Source organism: Dendroctonus ponderosae, unplaced genomic scaffold (assembly GCF_020466585.1).
Source record: "Dendroctonus ponderosae isolate FM_Combo_2020 unplaced genomic scaffold, Dpon_F_20191213v2 Dpon_F_20191213_2, whole genome shotgun sequence".
Classification (NCBI taxonomy): Eukaryota; Metazoa; Arthropoda; class Insecta; order Coleoptera; family Curculionidae; genus Dendroctonus; species Dendroctonus ponderosae.
In genome coordinates this window covers 3,530,263-3,557,720 of record NW_026018165.1, presented here as the reverse complement: position 1 = coordinate 3,557,720, position 27,458 = coordinate 3,530,263, and the positions used below count along the sequence as shown (strand labels likewise).

Below are 27,458 nucleotides of genomic sequence, written 5' to 3'. Positions count from 1 at the left end.
TTTCGTAGGACGTATTTTCTTGTAAAGTTCATATTTACTGAGATATCGCACTTTGACGCACTAATGAGCAACCCTGTATACATAGTTTCTTATGTTGATTTAAATTTCACAATAAAAAATATATCATTCCATTTAAAATTTTAATGTTGCCTTGACCTCTCACAGAGGGCGCCTGAGTAGAATAATAAAACATATGTTAAAATACGTCCCCCTACCTATTTCCTATTTTCCCAACATTTTCTAGGATATAGCATTGTAACACTTTAAAAAACTCATCCTGTATAAGACGACAAAAAAACCAATAGACGATACCGAATATTATTAGAAACATCTCAAATTAAATAATTAATTTAAACATTTATTAATTATCCCAGCATTAACCAATACCTACCAAAGTTAGGCACATCAACTAATTAATTTTAACTAGATCTATGGATTCTAATTGGACTGGTAGACACAATTAGCGTCACATTCAACACATTAAAGTCGAAAGTCGGAAAATAAAGCCGAAAAAGTGGATTTTAACCATTTAATACAAATTATAGCTGGCACGTTGAGCAGGTTGGACCAGCAGGGAGCCTGAGACCCATACATTATTAACTTACCGCACTTATTTGGTGGATCCACCGAGGCCACCAAATGAGCCATCAAGTTATGGTTTATTTACGTCATGGTGATGACCCAACTCGTATATTCGGATGGTTTAAAACCCCGTTTCGAAGTGTTCAGTTCGGCGCAATAATTCGATTTTACTCAAATGCTTTTACGTCGACTTGCCTATACTAAGTAGTTCTTGAGACTTGAGAGCTATATTGGCTATAATGAAAACCGTAATAAATCCGAAACGCGCTGCATAAATAAATTGAATTTGTTGTCGAATTTGCCGAGGACGCCGTAAATTATAACGTTAAAAACAAACTCAGTAACAAAAATTGTTGATCTAATTAACAGCAACATAATTCATCCGTTGAGCAAACTGACGAAAATTTAATTATGTTTCGTTTTATTTCCAAAGATAACGCTTCCAATATTATAGCGCCAATTATCAAGTTTATAACCGAAATTTCATTGTAAATAAAGACCGAAATCAGCGAATTAATTAATTTGTTCTTTGTTTATCACAGGGTCAATCTTCGGGGAACGTATAGAATGCGGTTCAAAAATAACATTTCTTCACATTATCAGTTCGACTACTTAATTTACCATCAATTACCATTCCACTGAGATACGAGGAATTACCATCAAGGGAATTTTTATCTGATATGTGATCCTTTGAGGAAACCGGGACATTAAATTTGATAAAAGATCCTTAATTAGATAGGTTTTCTAAATTGAGCTTATTTTCGCTGCGCATCATTTCGATTTCGCATTAAGCCTTATTTGATGAGTGAATTTGAATAATGAAGTCAATTCAGGCAATGAAGTGGTTACCGGAATGAAATATACAAATATTTTTTTTGTGAATTTGTTACTTTCTAACCAGGTATGCACAACTTTTGATACCTGTATTATAATAGAGTTTCCCTAATTTTCTATTTCCTTACTTTGCATGCTCTGCAGACTTCCTTATAAGGGCAGCGACAAAAGTTGAAACAGATAGCAAAAACGCAAAGGACTACAAGAATTTGTTTTAAAGAAATGATCGACATGTAACCAGTTAAAAATTGTATTTGAGGTATGCGAACGGTGCATTTTTATAACAAAATTGTCTATTGTGAGGCTTATAAGACACGACATTGTTTTTCTACACCATGTTCTCACATGGTTTATTCATAAGTTATGAAAAATAGAACTAAATATAAAATCTCGTCTGAACGTCGACGGAATGTTAAATCACTAACGGGCTTCAAAGAATGCAACAATCGGGCGAACTTAATTCATGTTGCTTTTTCGGATACTTTAGAGAAGAATTTCGAAACGTAAAAGTAAAGGCAATTTTCAAAACATCTGTTTACGCATATAGTTGCCAGAAAACCGAAATGTATGACAGTCAAAAATGGCTTTAAATCACTTGAAACCAACCAAACATCCTAATTAAACGTCAATTTCCACAATTAGCACAATCAAAAAACAATAAATTAAATGTAAACCTCCTGATGATGATTTGTATTCATCATAAAAATCGCAGATACTTATTTCGCACATAGAACTTTGCATAATTAAACAGTGCAAAACGCTAATCCAAAGTCTTCCACCTTTGGCTTCCCACAGATGATAAAATCAATGAGGGAATTTCATTCATAAGTCATATATAAATGCGGTTATAAGTAGGAGGACAATGCTGAAATGTTAATGAGGGCATTGTTTCACGACCAGGAAAAATGCATTTTCACATGGCATAATATCACACTTTGCTAATTATGATACCATATTGGTTGGAACTTTAGTGAATTTTATTATTAAAGTGTGATTCGAATTCAGAATGAGGGATAGTGGTTTTACTAATATACATAAACATAAATGGAATTTTATAAATTATTGCTACAAAGACGATCTTAAATAACAGCAGCCATTGAAGAGGTAAGTTTTTACTACGGATGAAATAATGATGCGCGGAACTTTTTTCTGGACTTTTTTTCAGACTAATTTTCCAACAAAAATGTACAGTAATTTGAATACCTAGGTAAAATACAGAACTCGTTCTCTAACAGCTACGGAAAAACTATGTGCATATTGGCTTTCCTCATATGTGTGATAAATGAACTTAATGCCTCAATTTACAAAGCTGAAAGAGTTGCTTTTAAGAAGTGAAACGCCCTGTATATCTACAGCATCTTAAACCATTATACTAATTATCTATACTGGACTCAAAATATACAGTGTGCAAATGCAACTTCATTTTTTTTTGTTGTTGTAAAATTCATTCAGGACTTTTTATTATCTATTGCAAAAAATATAAAAATCATGGCATCTTTTAGAAAGATGGCATTCACTAAAAAGTAGACACTCTAAAGAGCCACTGTTTTTCTTATGGGTTATACTTATAATTAAATTATATTTACCTTCCTTAAAATTGTGGAAGATGGGATAATGGATGCGTACCTGAAAAGAAAAAGTATGTAAAGTAACAGTCCAGAGAAAACTATTATTTAAAAAGACAAAATAGACAAAATTGCTGTAATAAACATCCGTAATTAAAAAGGTAATCTATGTGAGAAAATATTATGAGTGATACTAATTAAGCAAACAGTATTGAATATAAATAAATCATGATTCAGTCTACATGGACAGTGGTGTCATGTTAATTTTAATTGACGCTTCCGTTATACTTATTTAGTACAAAGATTTTCAAAGGCGACATTACAGAGAACGACCTCCTGTCCCTGTTCATCTCCCAGCAATTACTGAGATGGATGCAAATAATTCAGAAGCTTTCGAATAAGTTTGCAACAAATGCAAGTAAAACGGTTAAAACAACATCTAACCGAGACCTATAAAAATAGAACTCTTTTCTAAATTTTGACAATTTTAGATACATTTTCTGATTTTTCAATAATATAAAACCCTGTAAACATGTTTTCAATATGACCTCCTTCTTGCTATAATATTCACTTAATTACGCCCTTTATGTTCGGTTAAAAAAATGAAAGCACTTAAATCATATTACTATTTTGAATTAATATATTTAATAACAATTTAACAATTTGAAATGTGTGTTTAAAGAGTATACTTTTGCTTAAATAAACGAAAAAGGGATGAACCAGTCAATAAAACAACAAAATAATTACTGGAACAGTGATATAAAACCAATGAAATATTTCATTGAGGAAATGTCCTCATCAGAAGTTAAAAATAAATAATTTTCTATATTTTGATGAAAAAATTAAAATGTTAACAAGTTTTTTGATGGAAAAATTACTGACATACAAATAAAACATCAGAAAAATTGGTTCATTTTGAAATTGCTAAAACATGTTTAATGTAAAGTTATCCTTGTAGTTATATTTTTAGCATTTGCTCAAAGCAATTGTACTTCTACACATTATTTCTCACAATATTTACATATAAAAAATGTCCTTTAACATTATGTGTAATTTCAGAACAATCGGTTGTTTGTCGATATCGAAGTTTTAAGAGACTTCTTTCTGGTTTATTCAGCGGTAAGTCCAACTTAAAAAAATGATATAATGAAAAGTGTATTCAATTCAAAGTCTATTATTTATTCAAAAAAGTATTGCAAAACTTTTAAGATGAAGATGCTTAACTTCTAAAATAATAACAAAAATAAAAAAATAATTGGAAATTGTGGAAGCAACTCCGATGGCAATATCCGAGACCGAACTACCGAACGAACAAAACCCTAAACCGAAACAAGTTTCTCAGAAATTCAATGCGCGAAGATGACAGGAATCGTAATCGTTTAACAGCCCTTTCTATGCAATCTATAGAAAAAAGTCTCAAATTAAACCAATTTAACGACAAAGTGAACACAAAATTTGCGAAAAAAACGTACCATATAAAAATTACACTTTTAAGTAGGAAAGTAGAAAGGTAGGATTCTTTGCAAAAATGCAATGCAAAAGAGCCGCTACTACTTTTATTTCTAGCAATTGCTGAAAACACTGCTTGGAGCACATTTTAGATCAAAATTTTTGCTTCAATGTATACATGATAGAAGTGCACTTTCAGTCAAGCCATGCAACTGTTAAATATCTGAAAAAGTCTTAATCTTCAATTAAAAGGTCAGTTATTACGCTTTGCTTCTAACAGTAGCTCCGCAACAAAATGGATTAATGGCTAACACTTTTTTATCAAAATAAATGCTCACTGAGTAAAATAGCATCAGATAGATTCTAATAATCTGAAAGAGTATATTTCTACCAAACCCACTGATTTTTTTTTATGGAGAAATTCTCATATTAATCTACCTGCGTATACGAAATAGGCGGAATAACATCAATAGAATGTTCACGGTGGCGTTCCCACAGAATACACTTCTTTAAATAAATTAGTTACAGCTTAGTCAGGCGATATAACCAACACCAATTTTTTTCCGTATACTTCCCAACATTTCCTTGATAATATACCGAAATATTTTGCCGATTAATGGTAGTCCACCCATGGACCACCACAAGTGAGGACAGCGGCCTCAACGCTGAATAACAGGGCGTTGATGTCGTTTAGCACCGGCAAAAGTACTAATTTTAGGTCGGATTTGTATACTTTGTGTTTTTAAATCAACAGTCAGGTAGAAATAAAGTAGTAATTATTTTCGGGTGATTAAGCGGAGCTAGGACAGTACAAAAACCCATAAAAAGTAATTTGGTTCTCTTTAGTTATGCTTAGTTAGGCATGCGGCAATAAGATAATTTCTGAACTAACAGGAACAAAACGAATTAGATTTTTATAACTAGTTTTTGTATAACCAAGAGCCTGTGGTTGATGATCCGGCAATTTGCAAAAAGTCTATTTATTGCACTAATATTTAAAGTACAATCCAAACTTGAGCGCTTTTCGAATTATTTAATTTGCGGTCATTTATATCGCTTGCATAATATTTTAAACATTAACATTTGAACTAAATTTAGTGGAAAATCTAGCTTTGCTGAGCTACTGACAATTCCTTTTTTTCCGTATTATGAAATTTCAAAAGCTATTTCCAAACTCAATTAAAACACTGCCATTTAACGAACTCAACTAAAAAAAGGTTCTATAGAGCGTGAATTTAAATCCACACAAAAGCTTTTTTCCCCATAACACAGTTTTGTCGTGCTCCTTTTGGATTTCTTTATGCCCTGTACATGTGGAGGAGTATTTAGTACCGAAGGCCACACCCAAAGACTTATAAGTCACTATACGAAGCGCCGACTAAAAAATGGGAGAAGTAATAATGTAATAAATATGCACAGACAACAAACGAGAATTCGTTTTTTTCGTATAAGCAAGGACTCGACAGGCTTTGTTTTATATTGGAGCTGTACAACAACAGATCTGTGGCTGGTTTTGCTATACATATTGATCAAAACACTTCGGTACAACTGTACCTTCTGAATTATTTTTGATTTTCATGTAATCCGTTTAACTTGAGGCTCTATTCTAACAGAAAATCGAAATTCTAATCGAATGGAAGTTCAAACAGAAAACAAAATATCGAAAAGTTTTAAGAATTTTGATGAGGAGCAAACAATCAGAAATTTTTCTACAGGCCCAGTAAATATTCAAACGAGATCTGTACCACCAAAAGAAAACAAGTTTTGTTATTGAAATTAGTTCAGGTGAAAAAATTGCATTTCTGTAGTCGACCAATAGGTGCCAAAAGTGAGTGAGGACTAGGAGGAAAGCGGATAATGGAGACCCGATATTGGCAGGGCGCGTTGACGGGAATAATGATCACTTTTCCGAATTTCGTAGTTGAATATTCAGCCAGTAATGTTTTGTAATCACGCATTTTGAATGAAATGAAAACATTTTATAAGCAAAATAGTTGCCAGATAATTAGCAGTTTCAGCTATGTTTTTTATTAGATCTTATGTAAGTTAAGTTCACTTCAGTCAACCCCGTTTGATCTGCCGCATATATTAAATTACATTGTTTTTGACCTTTGAAAGGTTACCTGCATACTGCTATTAGAAGGTATTATATAAACTGATGAAATTTGCTTCCGGTCTTAATCAAATAAATAGTTTCAACACTGTTCTAATATGGTATCTTTGAGGACGAATAGCTAAAATATACAATAGGACGTAGTAGCATCATGGCCATTTCTTGAATGCATTGCACATTGTACCGTACAGTTTATTCCGCTATATACATGTCATACGTCCGCCCAAACGCGTGATTACTCCATCGGCGACAATTTTTCCATTAATAAAACCGAAACGGAAGTTGTCCATTGAGTGCATGCGAGATCAGCGTCCGGCCCCTGCACCTCTTTTGTTTTTTCTCTTAATTGTTATTCATCACCAGTGGACACCTACGCGGAACGTCTCGTTCACTCATGAATTGATGGAGTAGTGCCAGATTCCAAAAACGTCATATCTTTATTGGTAGTGCTGTAAAATGTTTAAATCCGATGTTTTCATCCAGTTTTATAATGGCATGGTTACGTGCAAAAATATTTTTTTTTTAATATAATCGTATAAGCTAACAAAAAAGCAATAATATACACTATTTTTTACTAAACTTTTTGAATTAATCTTACATCAGCGTTTCAATTTGAAAAATGACATACTTTTACTTTCAATAACATCCATTAATCACAGTTGACCTCATTATTAATACTTACGGATCGGACAATTTTAATAATAAAACGCAAATATTTTCTTTCAGTCTACAATATTAGGATCCCAATATATCATGATAGCAACATGTAAAACTCGAATTAAAATAATTTTCAGACAATATAAATCTATAAAAATAATAATAAACTGAAATAAAATAATCTCGTTGAATGTTCTCATAAAACAGAACAAATACATTTAAAAGACTTATTCAAATGAAAGAATAAAATTGTGGAAGGCAGTTTTCCTGTCCCAATCGTATCTATCTTAGCTCAGAGAAATAAATTAGTTTCTCAGTTGACACTACGTTGGTAGGTACATTAATTTTGTGATTAATCGAAGAAGGAACAATCGGTATTTCGCTACGTTCGTATCGTAAAATCCTACATGTATAAATAATGCTGGATTACACAAAGTAGTAGGGCAAAATTTAAAAACCCACGTATATTTCAATTATTATAAACTCAAGTAAATATTAAATAATGCCATATTGGAACCATGTTATAAACACGAATCCGATTCACTTCATTCCGTCATTTATTCTAGTTATTATTAAGTTCTATTCAAAAAGTTGTTCTTCAGATCTTTATTCAGTATGGTCTTCAACTCAATTCTCATCACATTTAAATATAATAGTATTGTCCATTCAGCACATCCTATAACCATACGTAATTTAAATTGCCGTTGCCTCCTACCCTTTCTTCAATAATAAACATTAAGTAAGTTAATATAGTGCATATAGAGTAAGATCCTTAATGGGTTGCGATAAATTGGAGCCCGGGAGATATAATTATTTTGATCGTTTCACTTTTACCCCGAGCTATACCTACGATCGAAAAATTTCGATTTAAAAAATTGCGCCGAATTAATTAAAGAACCACGTAGTTGCCGAAGCGTTGATAACTAAAAATGCATTAAAATAGTTCAGTTACGAAAATCAATTAGATAATCAAATAAAATAGTTTTTTCTACTTAAAAATATCAAAATCTATCCGTTAAAACAAATCCGGTTCTACACGCCCAAACTTGCGCAAAAAGCTTTCACAAACACATCAAACGCATCGTTACATAGAGATAACGCAATCTTCATTGAAAAATAAAAATATTTTTTTATTCGACAGCTCATGTGGCCCGATCGTCTTTGTTATCTCGTCGAAAACAATAATGCCACCTTGTTGGCGTACCTTTGGGCCATGAAAAACATCCCTTACAGGGCAATTCGATATCGTATTAAGGACCACATATGTGGGGGGTGTAAAAATGGAGCACGCGTTTTATAAGCAGATGTCAGACAGGGTATCTATCAGCACCGGTTGGCATCAAGTAACTTTTCTGATCGCATAACCACCTGGTAGCACCTTTTCATAGCGCTAGTTCGGTAAGAGCATCGGACAGTGTGGTCCCATTAGAGGATTATATTTTCAAATATTTGCATCATTTTAATAATTTACCAGTAAGTCGAATTACCAGTACCTACATATTTGATCATCAAATATTAATAACGAAATTATGCATTAAAGCTTAGTCACACTAAACCATTTGGGGTGAAAGCTAGAGGTGTAGAATGTCGTTACTTCGTAGACTATTTGGTACCAATCGTTGCTCTGATATAATGAAACATTTTAAACTGTCCATTACACAATTGTCCACAAAAAGCTTATACTTAATAGTTCATTAAACTTTTTATATGTTATTTATTCCTACTGTAGCAGAATACTCAGTATTTGTCAGCTACAATTACATTAAGGAAACAGTGTCAGAAAGAAATGTTATATTATATTATTTATTTTTATTCAAAAAGATTAACTAGAGCACTAAACTTGATTAAACTAGAGCACTAAACTTGATTGAACACACTTATTTTTGTAATGCGATCTACTTATTGCCACTTCGCAAAGCGCCACGTTGTTTATTTGTTTTGTGAATTGTACTCTGCGGGCTTATGAATGAACATTTTAATTTATACCAACATCTCAACTAATCATGTAAGTTCTCCTAACTGTATTTCCAATTTTAATATAAACTATTTTCCTGGGATTCAGTCAATTATTTCGAATTCACAAATTATTTATTTTTAAAAACGTTTTGGTGTTTGTTGTTCAATTTGTCCGTGTTTGTTGTAGGTTTGTGACTCCTTGAATTAACATCTGAAGAAATGTTATTTCTAAACTATTCTAAAATAGTTTATATTAAAATATCAACTAATGAAACTAATAAATCAGCTTCTTAACAAAAGCAATTCAAAGTAACTCTTGAACTGAGTGGCATGACAATTTTCCTCAACTGGAGTCTGCATGTTCATTCACCCTGATTCAGCTGATAGACGATAGACCAAAGCGTGAGCCAAAAGGCAAAAGTTACATATTGGAAAAGCCTGTTGCAAGATATAATTTTACAACAAATGGGAACATTACGACATGTATGAAGAATGTATCACTGAACGATGTGGTGTTGGAAGCAAAAGCCTGAAAAACTGGTAAAAGAGTGAAATTGTGTTCAACACTTCTTCAGAGACATGAACGAATGATGCAATAAAGTTGATGCCTATGAGTGGCTTACGAGAAAGGTCTGATCTTGTAGAGTTAGTGAACAGACTGAATCGTGCTGAAGATTCTCAACATATGTTAAAAATAATCAATAGGTGATTTTAAAGAATATTTTTTATTGGGATCTTAGAAGATGATGAGAACATTGCTAATTTAATGCGAATCGATTAAAACTTTGATGACGAAGACGGGCTGTTCAGAAAATGTCCGATAAAGAGCCGGTTTACGTTGGGCGGAAGAAAATGAATGAAGAAAGTGATTCTTCCAAAAAGAACTGGTCAGAAGACTGTAGATCTAACACCACAAAATGAATTAAAAAAAATAGTGAGAATTGTGTGCAAACAAGCAATTAGGCCGCAAAAATGTGCAACTAATTAAACTTATAGAAAATCTCAATTATTTATGTAAGCACTATATATTATGTATGTATGTCAACACATAAATAAATGTTTTGAGAACCATTGAGTATATTTTTTGAGGTAGAATTTTTTTTTATATACATACATACGTAGTTAGAAAAACATTTGTATATCTATAAAACAAACGTGTTCCTACAACAAATACGATTTATTGTGAATTCTACAATCTGGAAGTTTTTAATTACTGTAGTAACTTTTTCATTCTAGTGACGACAGGCATGCCTTTCTGTTAGAATCTGCAAAGTTATAAACTACTAAAAGATTGAGCTGGAGCATGATTTTAAATTTGCTAATCCTAATATCAAAAATGCAAAAATAGAAAAGGTCTGCAAAACAACTGTTTAAAACAATATAAAATTGAAATATGTATATGATCTAAATTAAATCGTATAAACATTTTTCTTTTCAAGATTTCCAAATCCTTAAATACCAAAAGTTGCCACCGAAAATCATGAATCATTGTTTGCGTTTTGAAACAAATTATTCGAGTGGTACGACCGTAACGAGCTGCTGCTATTATTTAATGATGGTACCTGGGCCTTTTCCCAAAAGGGCCTCCGTCCTCTTTAATCAACTTGTGCCGATTCGTGATTATTTATCTTCTCGAATGGTTAAACGAGACCCTCACGTTCCTGGTTGTCAAATTTGTTTATTGCGAATTGGTAAACATCAACAGCTTTTTTGCCGGGTGTGATGGTGTGTTTGTGCCCGGTTATTCTAATAATGTGTATGATGGATTATTAAACCAGTTTTGTATTGTATAGCTGAAGGTTATTCAAGTGGGATAATTGCAACTTCGGTTATTTAGGTTTAGTTTACCTGCGCGGCAATAAAAGCAAAAACACATATGTATATTGCTTATAGGTATGAAGGAGGGTTTGTGTATAGTATAGTATAGTACAGTATACCTGTGCGCTAAACATAAAAACGCTGATCCCGTTTATTTAGAATGTCTCCTAAATGCGTTATACTCGTATCTAAGCGTTTTGAAAAACATACTTTAATCGACTGAAGTTATTAAAAACATATATACTCCATAAAATACCAAATAGTTTAGATTTAAACTATATAGGCCCAATAACTAAGCTATCCACAATTCGAGCAAACTGACGAAAAAAAGATTTTTTAAGTGTGTAGCCATTACATGCAGTGTGAGAGGCCCAAATATGTTGTTTGGAGTTTGATATTGGATATTTTTTTCTTACAAAACTAGCAAAATAACAGATCCGAAGTTGAAACTGAAGTAGAACTGAGTTACAGATTCTCTGAGGAAGAAGTTTAAGCGTATTGAATTGCAAAATACTCAAGAACGTTTTATTGGAGACCAAGATAATCGAATGGCATTTCATGAAAATCTAATGGGCTAATGGAGATGATATATTCATTAGCCACATGATCTTCAACGCATGAATCACCATTTTCAGCATCATACATGGGCATTACAATTTATCGATTTTTGTGGAATATTCGATGGAAAATAAACATATTAGTATTATTTATAATGGATCACCGGGAACATTGTGTAATCGATAAATTTATTATAAGATAGGACTTCATTGATGGAAATTTAAATGCCAACAAATAACTTGATTTATATAGGGGTAAGAAAAAACGAAGTTGATGATGGTTGTTAAGAATCCATAAGTCGCATTTTAATACAAAATCGCCACGTTCTAGAGGAAAAAAATTGCAATGATGAAGCATTATTCATTTTAAATTTGCGCGTCAAATAAGCTAAGAAGAAGATAAAACAAGAAAATAAACACTTTTTTTCGAATTTAGATTTTTTCCAGCTAAGCTTAGAGCTCCAAAAACGGACACCCTGTATTTGTGTTAGTTAATATAAATATGTAGTTAGAATGGTTGCTTCTTTTTTCATACAGTTATTGTTTTGTTGTGTGAATTTTCGAATTAACGTTGAATTTTTATAGAACTTTTGATTATTTCCGATATTGCTGGCTTTCAATAAGAACCATGTCAAATATGTGGAATATAAGAATTATTAATTCAAGGAAAATTGCTCACTGTCGCCTTATAAATCAAGCCTCGAAAAAGGCCAAAAAGGCGCACAGTACACTTTACAACAATGTCCCGCTTAATTTATACTAGTTCAACAAGGTGCCGATTTCCTCCTTATTTTATACTCGCACAAATCGATATCAATTTTTGACCTCACCACAAGATAAATAAACATATAAAAACGACCTATTGGAGATGAATTGGGTTATCGGGCTGTCCACTCTATAGATAGTTCATTTACTTGCTAATTCAGACTTCCTAACTGGAACAAGACAATGAGGCAAAGCATTATTCAGTTGATATATAACTAACTCTCCCAAACTAAAATAAACATCATTGCAAAAAATGGGCAATAGATGAATGAGGAGGATCATTCTAATAATATTAGGTCTTTCTAAAAGCTTTGTAGGTTTTCGAATAATATATTATCTGTAGTTGCATCCATTTGTACAACTATTTAAATAAATTTAAATAAAAAACTGTACTACTTATGAATGGATGAATGTATATAAATCATTATAAATTCCACAATCATCTTCACTCAATCTTTCACATATTTTCCGTGTCCACGGATGAGATATAATTAAGGTGTAAATGTTTACGTACGTCTAGGTTTGAGCAGTTGCAAAAATATTGTGCAATTACTTGCATTTACCTCAAAAGGGCCTTAAACTTCAATTTAAGAATTGTGAAGCAATTGACGGTGGAAAAATGAATAGATCGTAATGAACATGAACTAAACATGATGAATATAAATCTCAATTCCGATTATATGAATTATATTGTCTAGTTCTTATTTAGGCAGACACTCTTCTATCCGACAGTGCAATGGCCTGGATTTCTTTATGTTCGGCCTTAAAACACACCTCAACGATGTGTATAATGCATCAAATACATAAAGGGGACATATAAATATTGCCATTTGATACGAAACCAACGTTTTACTTATTTTATAATACAAGCAATTTTGAGCTGAAGTCAATTCTGGTTGCTAGTTCTATGGACGACCTGAACTTGAACTAGAAAAAGCAACGAACAAAATACAATGCAAGGATATTACCAATTGAATAGTGTACGTATCGTGCTTAAAAAACAGACAATACTAGTGGTACCGGTGTATCCGGACTTTTATGAATTCTGAACGGCTCGCGTGGTACATCCTCTTAATCGCGGCGTGTGCTGAAATCCAATCGCGTGCTTCCTGCGCTCTAACTACGAAGGGCACATTTCCGTCCCTTCCAAAGCTCTTGTTTGGTTTTAAAGTAAACCACGTTGCCATTAACAATAAAAAAATCAATTAAATTCCATCGTCAGCCAATGTAACCAGTAGAAATGCATGATAGACTCTAAAACAAATCCTCGATTCCAAATGCAATACTTGAAAGAAAGAAAAATGAAGTAACGTCTTATGCAAAAAGAGATCCGAAGTAAGACAATGTCTAGCGGATCCGGTGCGAAGGACCGCGGAAGAAACGAAGGAATTAAACAGTTTTGTGTTAATTATTTTTCCAAAAATTAAATGTCCGAGGACTTGAAACTAAGCTCATGACAAAGTCGAAGGCTAGAAAGTCTCAGTAATCATTATAGTTGGGTTTTTCTTGCTTATTTGACTTTGTAAAGAGGACAAATGTCGAATAGCTCTAGGTAAAAATTTAAACGTCTTGCGTTTTGATGAAGCTTGATCTAGTAGCAGCTGATGTTCCATTAAAAATCAATTAGTTTGGAAACCGAGGACTAAGAGATATATTTACGCATGAATTTTCAGTAATATTTATTTAAGTGCTCTTCAGCCTTAACTTTATTAAAAATCCGTTTGTGATTTGGTGGAAATCATATTATTTGATCAGTTCTAACTACGCGGCTTTGTCTATGAAGATACAAACTGAAGTTGTTACTTATTCGCGCTCTAAAGAGTCTGAAGATAGACATTGTTCTTCATGTCACGCCATCAATTTTGAAAAACGTTTTTTTTAGGGAAAAACTTAACTTTAACAATTAAACCTAGCAGCTGCAGCTTACAGGTACGTTTTCGGTTAGTTATCAACAACATTCCGCAGCAAGAGTCTATAGAAAGCTTCTAATGAGCCACTTGATCACGTTCGAATCTTTGTGTCCAATATAGCAATTGCAAACATCTTAAACCCTTTTAAGAAACTAATGGGGCTACGACAGAAAAAAATGAGAGACAACAATTCGGAATCTAAAACCTGAAAAAGATAACAGCATGCTGTTTAACGTTCTTTTTAACAAGAGCTTTGGCAACATAGTTGATCTAAATGACCCCCTGCATGCAAAGCATTATGTTTGCCTTTCACCACCTGCCTAACAGGATGGTTCTTGTTCTTAGTACCCGAAATCCAAGTGTGTAAGCTGTAAATACGTAGGGCACGCGCCCTTAATTGAAAAGGCCTCAAATGTTTTTCTTTCCGGTTTTAGCAAACAAAACAAACTGGCTCCTTGTTTTTCTTATCCTTAGAATAATATACGTTAAGAGTAGATTGAATGAATAAGGTACTCGATTCAAGCACCCCATTTAGGTAATGCGCTTTGTAAAGCTTGTCGAATCTGTCCAAGTTATATTAAATTATTTTTTCATTTCATCGAGGATTTTAATTTATTTCAGTAGTTTAGTGACTTTCCTTCATTCATTTCATTTCTGCTCCCAATATTTCAGCTTCCATCTTCATTACCATTTTCATTACCATTGTTATTCATTATATTCAATACTTGCAGCCTCCCAACTCCAGTAGCCCAACACAGTGAAACCAACAGGCTTTCTACCAATTATTATTGAAAAAAAGTGCAAATAGTTTTGAAAATAGTTACGTAACTAACTCTTTCCTACGATCTATCTATGTATGCTATATCTTACTATTATTAGAAGACCAACAGGTAAATACCATATAAGACTCTACGGAGAATATAAAAAAGTGTATATTAACAATCACAGGTTTGAACGAGAGACAGATACAATACTCAAGATAGGCTAACATCAATAACCCAATCCATTAAAAAAATATATGAAGCTCGTTAAAAACTTTGAACTCAAAGAAGTCGTCAACTGAAAATAGACCAGCCTTAACCACACCAGTACCCTTGAGTGCAGAAACCTCACAGAATGCGAAGAATGTCAATCTATTACGAGGCCCTTGTGACCTGAATATTAATGCTGATAAGAGCATTCGATGAAATTGATGCAGACGATTCCCGATACGCCGGAAAGGCCTTACCAAACACGCATAAAAATTTAAATAGTACTTTTAGTGAATGAATAAGAATGACTTTGGGCAGACGCCCTGTTGCTTCGAAGGAATACCTTCACGCATTTGGCGTCTAGCTAAATCGCACGGGACCATTACCGTTAATGGTATATGATCCTAATGCTAATAGTATGCGTTGAAAGCTATTTTAAGCATTGAAGCATTTGAAGTTAAAATGTTACCACAACAACTTGTAAAGAAGTGTTACCTTTTTAGGGGCCTCTTGTTACTAGATTCTTAAAATTGGAATAGTGGTCCTGAAAACATATTGAGAAACTTTGATAAGAGGAGATTATTGGGATCGGTGTTCAGAAACAACCTTCGGAAACAGTAGTTTCTTTTTCAGGTTACATATTCATCTGTTTATAACGTACTACGTGCTGCAATCCCGATTTCCACTCTTCGCTGTTGTTCGAATCCACGAATCTACGTGAGATACCAATATTGCCAGCTTTTTCTTGGCAGTGCTCTCTATCTTTTTCTTGCAGATTTTCAGTCCACGATAATCTTTGGGATTATTATATTCGGAATTCATTGCATGTGTCACATTAGTTGTTTATTGTTTAATTCATCCACTATGTTTCGATCTTTCCTCATAATTTGTCTTAAAATTTCGTTAATAATTCTTTCCAATCTGGACCTAACCGCCGCTCTTCTCTAAAAGTCTATTTCCAGTGTTTTTATTGTTTTGGGCTGTACTGTTTTGATTGGCCCTAACTCTTTCTTATTATCTTAATTTATATTTTCTTCCATAATATAATTGCCCTCGTTCCTAGAGTGTTCCTTTTTTGATTGCCCTGTCCTCGACACCACTCGTTGCGGTGTCGTTCTTTCCATATCTGCCTAATGACGCTCGGGTGACCTCATCCTTTTGTATGATTATAATTTTCTACTGCAGTTTCAACTTGTTTATTTTTCGCCATTTCATTCAAATCATTTTCTTATTGTTTTCGCACTGTTTCTTTGTGCAGCTTCTTCGGGTTTAAGTTTTTTGATAAATATTAAAGGCACTTCGTTTATCATTTGGGTTCTTGTTCCCCCAGCCATATAGTTAAAGTAAGAGATAGTACTTCTTCCACCTCTTTGCTCGCTGATGTCTACGAACTTTAAGTGTTCTTTTTGTCATTAGCTTTATCATGTTGTTATATGATAAATCTCTCAAACCTGACCAGTTCTTGACTGAACATCACAAGAAAATATTGGGAATTGGTGCAATATTTTCCCTTTGGCAAGAATTTTTCCAGATCACAGAGACCGGAAACATTGATACATTGTTAATTTCACCGATGACCTTGTGTAGGTATATTGGTAAACCATCATTGTCTACAGATTATACACGTTACGAAACCCTAATGTAAACTTGACGATTTAATTATAAAACTCATTACAAGTGGTTCTTTCGGACGGAAACTCTGGCTTCTTAGTTCGGTCCCATTTATTTATCGTTCCGTAACATGAGCCCTGATAAAAAAGCAAATCTAAAGACAGGTGCTTTTGTATCTGAAATTTGGGGGCACGAGCCGCGACGAAACACACCTGCCCCCTAATAAATTATAGGAAATTGGATGAAAATGAAGGCAAGTGCGACATCCAACTTTCTTAACTAAATATTTCGGAAGCTTTTTTTAGATTACACAATGTTGTTAATATAAAATTAGGAAATATATTATATATATAAAATAATTACTTCTGCTACTCAAGTGCTCGTTGCCATTGAGATGAAAATATTCCCAATCAAAATGTTCGAATAAGTTTAATTTTGTCTGTTTACTGTTGAGAACAGCTTAAGGGTTTACAGCTCACATTCGATAAAGTTTCTTGTTCGGTAAAAGGAACAATTCAGTCTGATTCTAATGAAAAGTTGTAATTGTTTATAGTAAATGTTTTGACAATTTTTTGAAAAAGTCCAGCCCTGAAAATGGTAGTCGTTTGATCTCGATGGGACGAAAAGAAGGCATTGGGTCTCGTCGGGGGCGCCGATGTCCAGATAACAAGTGACAAATGTGCTGCACCCAGTGCTTTTATGTTATGAATACAAATATATTATTTTCATAACGCGTCTGTTATATTATCTCCGTATGCATTTTCCAAAAGCCTCCACCACTCAAATACTCTATTTAAGTTCTTTTGAGCAATGTTGATTTATTACCATTGTATTTTAATCCATCAAACACCCATTTGCCACCCCGTTTCTATTAAGACATGTTTGATCACGCCCATGGGTGAAACTAAACCTTTGAAGTATAATTAATTACCTGAAAAAGGATTTTAATAGCGTTGAAATGACGCCGCATATTTTTCGAAACGGAATTTATCTTCTCTTTATGCGTAAAAAATCACCCTTCAAATGTCACCGCCACGATGGGCCTGCAATGTCACCAGATCTAGGTACCCTAGACACGAAATAAAACTGAATAAGAATTAGATGTTCCGTTTTGTTATGCAACGCCAACGTGGTGATTAATTATTCGTTTCGTTGACTTTTATGCTCTCACGGTTCAACCCCTTTCAGAATCTTTTTGATGGACAGAAAGAGGTGCCAACACCTGTACGTGACAAAAAACATACAGGGAAAATGAAATGTATAAATTAATGAAAACCAAATAAACAGAAATGCATGTCGTGTTTAAGTTCTTTAGTCATAGAATACGATTCGGTGAACGATAGATACAACCGGTAAACAACTTTCAGTTTATCTAGGTATCGAATTGAGGTAGTGATTGATTGAAAGTTTTTAATCAAAAAATAAAAAATTTCTATGATCAATTTTAGGCTCTTTTAGACTAAAATTAACTACTATTCTTTAGGTTTGAAACCTTCGACAAACCACAACTCATCAACCGACTTTTACTACTGTGTCGACACATGATTTTTTCAAATGGGTGAAATTAGATTTAAAAAAATAATCTTTTATCAGCACAAGACGATTTATTTTTTGTTGGATAATGTAATCATTCCTCCTAAGAATGTTAAAGTCCATCGTGGCCTCTGATATTATATATAATAGAAATAAAGATTAATATTAATGACGGGCTATGAATGACAATGAAATTATGTAAGCACGATTTCACATGTCCCATGGAATGCGTTTGATACATTAATTTATAATATATAATTTTGAATGGGCCCATAAATTAGTTTTCTACTTCCTGCGATTACAAGCAGACTCGTAAATTTTTAGATTTAATTACTAGCAAGGTGGTCCGCTGTTCATATTCAATGTCGATAACCATAAGATGATTACTTTTAATATTTAATACTTAAATCAGACTTAAAGGTCTCATCAGCTCTGATATATGCTGATGTTTTACACTGAGACTTCCATTAAGGGCATTAAGCATAGCAGAAACATTAAGGACATTTTACGTAATTAGATCTCTCACATAGGAACGAGACATGTTAACGCAATTTACTGGTTTTAACTTCGGTAAATTTTAGTGATTTCAAACAAAATAAGATTAAAACCCACGAAATTGTGACATTTTATGAAAATGAAGACACTTCCAAATACCTTCAAGACTCATAGTGACCTAATACATTAATCAACAGTTAGAGATTGTGAGGATTTCTTCTATCAATCTCTCAAAGGAGTATACTGCAAACTTTGCTTGTCTTACGTCCGTTCCTGTACACAGTCTGGAATCATAAAATTCCAAACGCTAGAAAACGTATGATCATTAAGATCTGAAAAGGCAGATACGAGCCACCAAAAGTAGCTGTTTAATTCATTTGCAATAAACTTCCTAGCTGATAAGAGCGCTTAAACAAATTGCCATTGCTTTTTTATGCATGACTTTGACGAGAAGAGCATTAATAATGCAAAAAACGATCAAGCAGAAGACCAACAAGACTAACTGTTAAGTGCTTATTGAGAATGAAAAATTGATTGGCGTTTGCAGGAAATTCAAAAGTCTCATACATAGTACAGGACGAGCCAATACCAAAACATAATTAAAATCAAGCTACCAACACCTTTTCAAAATGTTCAAACTAGTATATATTTTCTTATTTCTACTAGCAATCACAATTTCAAATATTTCGAATCTTTCATATCTTAACAAATAAGCAATTTTTAATTCAGGTGCGTAAAAGTATCAGTTTTTGAATTTTGTAAATTTTTAAAACGCCTTTTACTACTCGCAACTTAATACAGAACTATGAAACAATATCTTATCTTTAACTTCAGATTCAAGTAAACTGAAAATAAAACTTAAAGGAAGTTATCAAGAAAAAAACGTAAAAATGGGAAAAAATATCGACTTTGCTACTGTGGATCTCAAAAACCAACAAGTTTTCAAAATATGTTTATTTTTAGCCTTAAAATATAATTTTTGTCACAAAATATAATACAAGTCCTGCTACTATAAACTGACTCACCCTGAACAATAATTATCAATAAGTAGCCAGGACGCTAAAACAGAGTGCAATTCGCATCTTTGGCAAAACGTATACACGGTACACGCATATTGAATAAAACATGTCATTTCAGAGTCGGACTAAAATTCTAAGCTGTTTTAAATCATCTGTTGAAAAGAAAAACTCTTGGAAATGCTATAAATGTGAATCCTAACATCAGTCCAATAATCCAATAAGCCGGAGTGAGTTTACTTCCCAAATTTAATTTTCAGCAATAACAGGAGTAGATTTTTAGAGTGGTCTGTTCATATTTTGACATTGATTACAAGAAAAAATTTCGAATATAATTTACCGAAAAAGTATATCCAGAATTGATTATAAGAAAAATCACCCCTTTCGGGTAATGCAGTTGATCATGAACTTTTTAATGGGACACTGTATATTTGAGCAAATTTCTACAAACATTCTAATAGTATCTGTCATATAGAATAATTTTACTTCTTCTTAATATTATTTAATTAATTGTCTGTACTTAAGTGATTTTAAGAAGAATATTTGATGTAAATACAGGCTCGTTAATTATTTATTTGCCATATACAGGGTGATGAAATAAAAAACACCGTTTTTAGTAAATAACTTCATGATCAGTTTTTCGCCATTGTTGAAATTTTAAACAGACTGGCCATAACATAGCCATAACATAGCCAATATGCATGCCATAGTTATGCAAACATATAAGAGATAAACTTATTTATGGAAGATTATTCGAATACGGGAAAAATATTGTATAACTTGAACACTAATATTCTATTCGAACGAAGAGAACAGTAGAAAATTAATATAATACTGAGCGACATTAAGTGTAATGTTGTATTTTCAATGTAATTGTAGTTTCAGTGGTGTTTAACTTTTATAATCTAATATTTTACAATACAATAATTCCATTACTGACAAAGTAAAACAACAGGAATGAACAATTAATTTAATACCATGAAAAAGTAGTAATAACATCTAAAAACAGGACATGAGTTATGCTGAGATAACATTAAATGAAATAATATGGAAAGCAAATTACATTCTCCTATGATTTCCAAACAAATTCGAATTTTCTTTGAAATGCGAAAATGCAATAATATGTATATAGGGTGTCCTATTTAAAGAAATACAACGTTAACTTTTTAAGTACACTAGCTCTCTTCTACTTTCTTGATATATTTTAAAAACAAAAGTAAGAACGTCAAATCAAAAATTTGACATTTACACCCTGTAGATGTGAACAAATTGTAGATACTACTTTTCAGGTTTCATGAGTTATGATGGCTTTTCATATATCTCCTTAAATCTCTTAATTTTAATTAAGCTTTTATTTAGATTTTCTTCCAGAATTAAACTAAGGTTTTAAAAGAATCTCGCTATGAGAAGCAAACTAGAAATAAAATATTTATGTAGAGGAGAAGATAATTACGCGGCACCGATTAACAATAATTTATACTGATCATATTCAGTTACTATAAAATTAATTGATAAATAAAATCAAATTCTCAAGTAACAGTGTGCAAGATTTACTTCTCTTTAGTGCATTCTCCACTTTTTCGTTCAATGAGCTTTAAAAAATTATTTACTTTCAAATTAGTTAAATGGTTAACTTTTTTCTGAAATTCCTAAGATCTAGTTCTAGTGATGATTGAAAATCAGCGTGAAATTGAATTGGTTTCCCAATTGATTTAAAATCCTCGACAGACTTATTGCTCAATTTTTACAATTGCATTTTGCATAGTTCGGAACTAGCGGAACTTTGCTACACACAGTGTAAAAATTTCTCGATTATTCTCTGACTGAAACTGAAATGTGAAATATTTACTTACTACTGGAAAAATAGCACGCGGGCCGTTAATTTTATTGAAAATTAAACGACAAACAAAACTGCAATTTGATTTGATAATTTTTCAAAAAACATTTAGAGTAATTTCATATTCTTATATGCATGTTGCTAACCCGGCCCATTAACCACTTGTGTAAAAAACAAGCAGAATGGCAGCTGTTTCTAAACCCTTTCATTGTGTTCGAATAAATTAAAATCATTCATGTGGAATATCGCGAGGAAGCCACGGACAATAACCGAATACAATTTTATTTATGATAAATTATCACTTATTAATTTATTATTCACTATTGTTCTTATAAAGGCAATAAACGTGCACCACTGCTAGGCGGCAGAAGAATAGTTTGGCAGCATATTGTATTCATAACTTTATTTAAATTGAGCCAATTTTACGACACTGAAATTATACTGAAAGTTCACTTTTCTGAACGGATACAATCCATACGAACTGATTCTATGCTTACCGGAATAAAGTAAAAACCAAAAATTTTATGGGTCTGGTTGATTTTATATGACACTTTATTTTAAATTAATCATTACTCTTGAAAATATATCTAAATAATTAAACTAACCCAAACATATTAAATACCTTCGTTATTATTTTCATATTTAAATAATTGTATAAACGATTTGCAATTACTTATATTATTGACCTACACAGTGACGATTTTTACAAATAGCTTTTATTAGCAAAAAAGCTTTGCAGTAGACCCAGTTGTGTATTTGCTAAAAAAATGTTCATGGTATAGTTATATGACCAATTTTCTCAAACTTAAGGAGGGAGGAGTTATATGACCACTTACGCAGACCACTGTGTATTTTAATCAATAACTGTCGATGCAGCATTTAATCACTATATAAGCTGCACATTCGGCATGAGGAAATTAGTCTTAAGTTAGCAGTTAAGGTAGTTAGTTCGCTGTTGAAAGAATCTATTTTTGGTCTGTAAAAATAAACGTTTTTTAAAAACTAAGTTTTTACGTCCAGAAACAAAATTGTATATTTGATTGACGAAAAGACAAAAGTTGAAAAACATTCGCACGCAAACAAATTATAACCGACAAAAACAACTTTTTAACTCGCATATGCACAGGTAAATAGCTTATCTGCCCAAAAGCCATTATTCGAAAATCTCAACGAATACAAAACAAGATCTCAACCGCCCCAGAAATGTTATGTGGATAGTTAACAAAGCGTCCAAATTTAAGATATAATCCCCTTAGGAAATCGTATTGAAAAGAGTATGTTACACTTGTTGGCAAATAGGTTTGTGACCATCACGTCTATTTAATAACGCCGAATTCACATGCATGTCAAAATGCCGATGCACCGATTATTACGCACCAAGAAACGCGAAAGAAATTTATCAATAGAGAACCATTTAAACCGCAATGAATGCAGATTTTGGTCAGAATCTACAGAATCCTGTTTGGTCATGCCTGAAATTATAATAGCATCACCTGATTAGAACTGTGACAGTTTTGGCCCGAAAATACAGATCGAAAGTTCGGTACAAATATTTCTCACTTTGGATTAAGTTAATCTTGTATTGGAGCTTATATAAATCTAAAATTAAAAGACCTTAAAATGAGTTTGGGTTAAATTTCAAAAGCCTACAAAATATGTACATTGTATCCTGTTCCACACAAATGTAGGTCTAAAGTTGTTTTGTTGTTTAAAATACCGGCCTTAAATCATTGAATGGACAATTAAAGGCAGAGCTTCCTTTGACTCCATTAGTTAAAACACTTGAGTTAAACATCTTAGCGGCCTTTGATTTAAAAACTGAGGGCGAATACGGGTAAAACAAATCCTTTTGAACAGAACACCCAGATCCAAAAGCGACTTTTCAAAAGACTTTTCGGTCTATTTAAAGCCCGAAATATTAAAGAACAAAAGTCAGTTAATTGTCGACCTTTTATACCTATTGTGAGAAGCTATTTTTAGACTGAGTAATTGATGCATGATTTAAGGGTGAATTAATTGTTATGAAATTCGTTTTGATGTCAAAAGGCAGCCATATTTCCGGTTAAAAGAAAGAAGTCGAACATTTTGTTATTAATATTCGCAATAAATCTAAATTAATGCAAATTGTTTGGAAGTAAACATAACACAAGGAAGTTTAAGTCTCTCAAAGCCATATCCGATAAGATGTATGATTCAAAGCCAATATTAGAATGGTTCGAATCCGTTAAATAAGAAAAGTTGAGCAGAAATTGAAGGTTTATCTAGTTACAATTGTAAGGTACGTAAGACACGCGTCTTGGTTCCTAAAATCTATTGGCCTAACTTTATGCCGTCGGTAAAACGAAAAGAAAATTATAAAACACTTTCAGTACATGTTTTCGTGAAGAATCAAATAAGCTATCTACCACTGGCTGTCACAGATAATTGGATTTATGAGATAAAACAAAATCAAAAGTCAGTCATTTTAGCTGAATGAACCTATTTATTTTTAATGTAACTATGTGTATGTTTATTACCTTCTGAATTTGAGGAAAAACTAAAGTAAAACATCTTAGTAGGGTTTATAAACAATTAAAGCTGTATCTGTAGGCAAATATGTCAAAAAGTATATACTTTTAGAAAAACGTTCAAGAGCTTGCCAAGATTAACACATTCTCGGTCTTCAGAAGTATTTAAATTGCCTTTCTTACATTTCTCAAGAGCTGGGATACTCTTTCGAATGCTCATTCATTTTATAAAGCGTTTGTATTTTGTCTCTATTTCATTAAATGCATTATAATCCAGCTAATGATCAATTAGAATGAATAGAGGCTAGGGAGATTTGTGTGAAAATCTGAATATGTGGAATTGAGATGGTAATCTAACAACTGGTTAAGAAAAAGTGTCGAAAAGCTGTTTATTATTATGTTTTCACGCGAACATTTATATACATTCGCATGCTGTTTTGTTTGGGAGGTTGTCGAAAAAAAATTTAAAGATCAAAACCGCTCAAATATTGCGCGAACATAGACAATACAAATTTTTGGAAAATTGAAAAATATAATCAGCGATGTGTGCTGACCTCAACAACATAATTGTTTAAACAAGAACAACAATTGTTAATAACATGTTTAAACAAGAATATCCACTAAAAAGCATAAATTTACTGAATTTCGCGTAATTTTGTCTGTCGATTTTAATAAAAAAAATCGCATATAAAGTTCAACAAGCAGTAACAAACAAACAAAAACCTATTTTGATCCAAATCCTATACAAGTTTCCCTGTGCACTCTTTTTATCAGATTTACTTTCATGCTTTTGTAACTCAAAAAACATATTTTTGATTCTCATGCTGAAAACTAAACATTCGACGAAACGCACGTATCATCAAGTCGTTTAGAATGAGCGTTATACAATCTTTTTATCTGTTTCCTCCATCTGAGGTAAATTATTTAGGAGAAAAAATTATAATTATTTAACAAGAAGGTATGAGGACTTCACCTGACTTCCGACGGATGTGGAATTACTTACTATACGCTTTGGTATGCACGTTGCCGATAAAAATATTATATAAATAAGTTGTTTTATTAGAGACACATGTTAGCAAATAACCGTAATATTAAAAAACTTATAACTTATAATAATTTAAAACTTATAATAATTGTTTTCATTTTGTTTACAGGAATAAATTATATCTATGATTTGTTAAGTTACATACAGAAACTGGAAATCATTTAGATCTAAAAATGTATTCCTTATTTTGTGATTATCTGAGGAATTTTTTACTTCTTCAAATATAAAATAAAGTTTTAGTCTTTGAAACAATCAAAAATGTAAAATACATGTTCAGAGCAATGAATGTAATTCTGTTTCACATTGAACGGGTTTTGCGGAATTCAAATCTCAGATTTCAGCTGAAAAATCATATTTACTTTAGTTTGTATTTCAATTATTTCTGCGTTTTTACTTCGCAAGTCATATTAACTCCCTAATAATTTAATTTGCAATATAATCTGATACGATGGTTAGTTAATTCGATTAATGACAAGATAATACATATTTTAAAATGCGAAATGCGTATTGCATGGAGTGTATTGACACCTGTGATGATGTCGATATATGGAGTAGAAAACATATGGCGATGGTAGTTATAACAGTCATTAATAATTCAAATTAATACTTTATTATGATATAATGTTTACGGTAGATGCATTCATGGCTTAATTTATTAATGAATGTGGAAAACCAAGTGTATTCAAGTTATTTTGTAATGTAATGCATTGTCTCAGGCCATATGCAACTGATCAACAAAAACTGGAAATTGGTAACGCAAATGCGTTCAAGCCAATAATATTCATATCTTTATCAACGTGGTTTGCGTTTCCGGTAACTTTCATCTATTTGATTTTATAAGTTTTTTGTAATTTTCTCATAAAATGAATAACAAGTGTAATAAAAAAGAAATAAAAGTCTTGCTAATACATTGATTTATTTTCTGAAATCCAAAAGGCAAATCGCACTTAGGTGATTTAGGTAAGCGATAAATTATTCGAAACGCATCGGCATCAAAGCAGAAGGTTTATAGTGGAAGTTCATAAGGCAGCCTTGGGTACGCCAAATAAACCTTGCAGACACACATATCATTGTCACTTAATATTCAGAAGAAATCTTTAAAAAGCTCCGATATTTTTCTCTATTTTATTTTAGAGTACGCACATCTTTAATGCATGGGGAAAATCGCTTAATGAATCGAAAGATGCTTTTTAAATTAAACGCACCTGCTATTTTATTACAATAAAGCTATGCCTACTGACCAACAATGCAAATTGTTTCTAAATAATATCGAAGGATTAGATATGGCTAGGCTCTAACGGAAAACCGAAGAATTAAATCGATCCAATTCCGTCATCAGAAAAATGCATAATACAGGAAATAACAGTACATAACAGGTTTACAATGGCGGGACGAAGTGAACAAAAGTATCGATCAGCCGTACATTTCTCATGAAGAACAAATAAGAACGGATGGAATCCATAGCAAACATGAATAGGTGTTAAAAAACAAGCGACTTAAGAAAACATAAGAAAAAGCTACAATCTGACAAGAAAAGCTATAAATAATGTGACAAATAAAATGTTATCTTGCCACAATGGTGAAGGAACTTATAATGCCTACTAAAACGAAAACATTCCGCGATCATTTTCTCAAGCGATTAATAGTGCAAATATTACAAATATCATAAGAAACTGGAAACAAAAATTAACTTTTCAAGTTCTCTTGTCGAAAAGGGTTAATTTCCTTTCAGAAGAGAATTGTACGGACTTTTGAATATCTTATAAATATTGGAAATGAACATATTTTTTTATTAATGGTATAAGTATATGATAAATGTTGTTTGAGCTAATTTGGTTTAACCCTGGTCCAGACTTATTATTGCTTCATTCTACTTTTTTTTCATTATAAAATATTATGCGAATATGCTATTAAATTGATGATAGTATGTCTCTGAATCTGAATGAATATATGCTATATATCCATTCATCTGTGTCAATGTCCGAGAAAAAAATGTCCTCCTAAACGTTAGAATTCAAAGATAAATATTTTAATGCAATGCATTTTGCTCATTACGTCAATTTGCAAAACTTTTTCGCGAAATGAAAGTAAAACATTTTTGCAGTAAAATATTGTAACGGAAATGGCCTGGGGTACTTACGCTTGGAATGGGGGATCGAAATTCATGGTATTTCAGTAAATGGGAGCCCCATTTGGGCCCCATTTACTGTCAAATATGACACTGACAAGCGGGAAAT

At 32.4% G+C, this 27,458-nt stretch overlaps 1 protein-coding gene across 2 annotated transcripts in view; it reads right to left on the bottom strand.

The window, feature by feature from the left end:
• Positions 1–27,458, bottom strand: part of LOC109541340 (protein rhomboid) — a 124,775-nt gene that overhangs the window by 92,279 nt on the left and 5,038 nt on the right. Inside the window, exon 2 of one of the 2 annotated variants that reach the window (XM_048664222.1) lies at positions 3,003–3,042. The exons of the other annotated variant lie outside the window; for it this stretch is intronic. Coding sequence (XP_048520179.1) covers positions 3,003–3,042 — 40 coding nt within the window. The remainder of the gene's footprint in view (positions 1–3,002; positions 3,043–27,458) is intronic. 2 annotated transcript variants of the gene reach the window in all.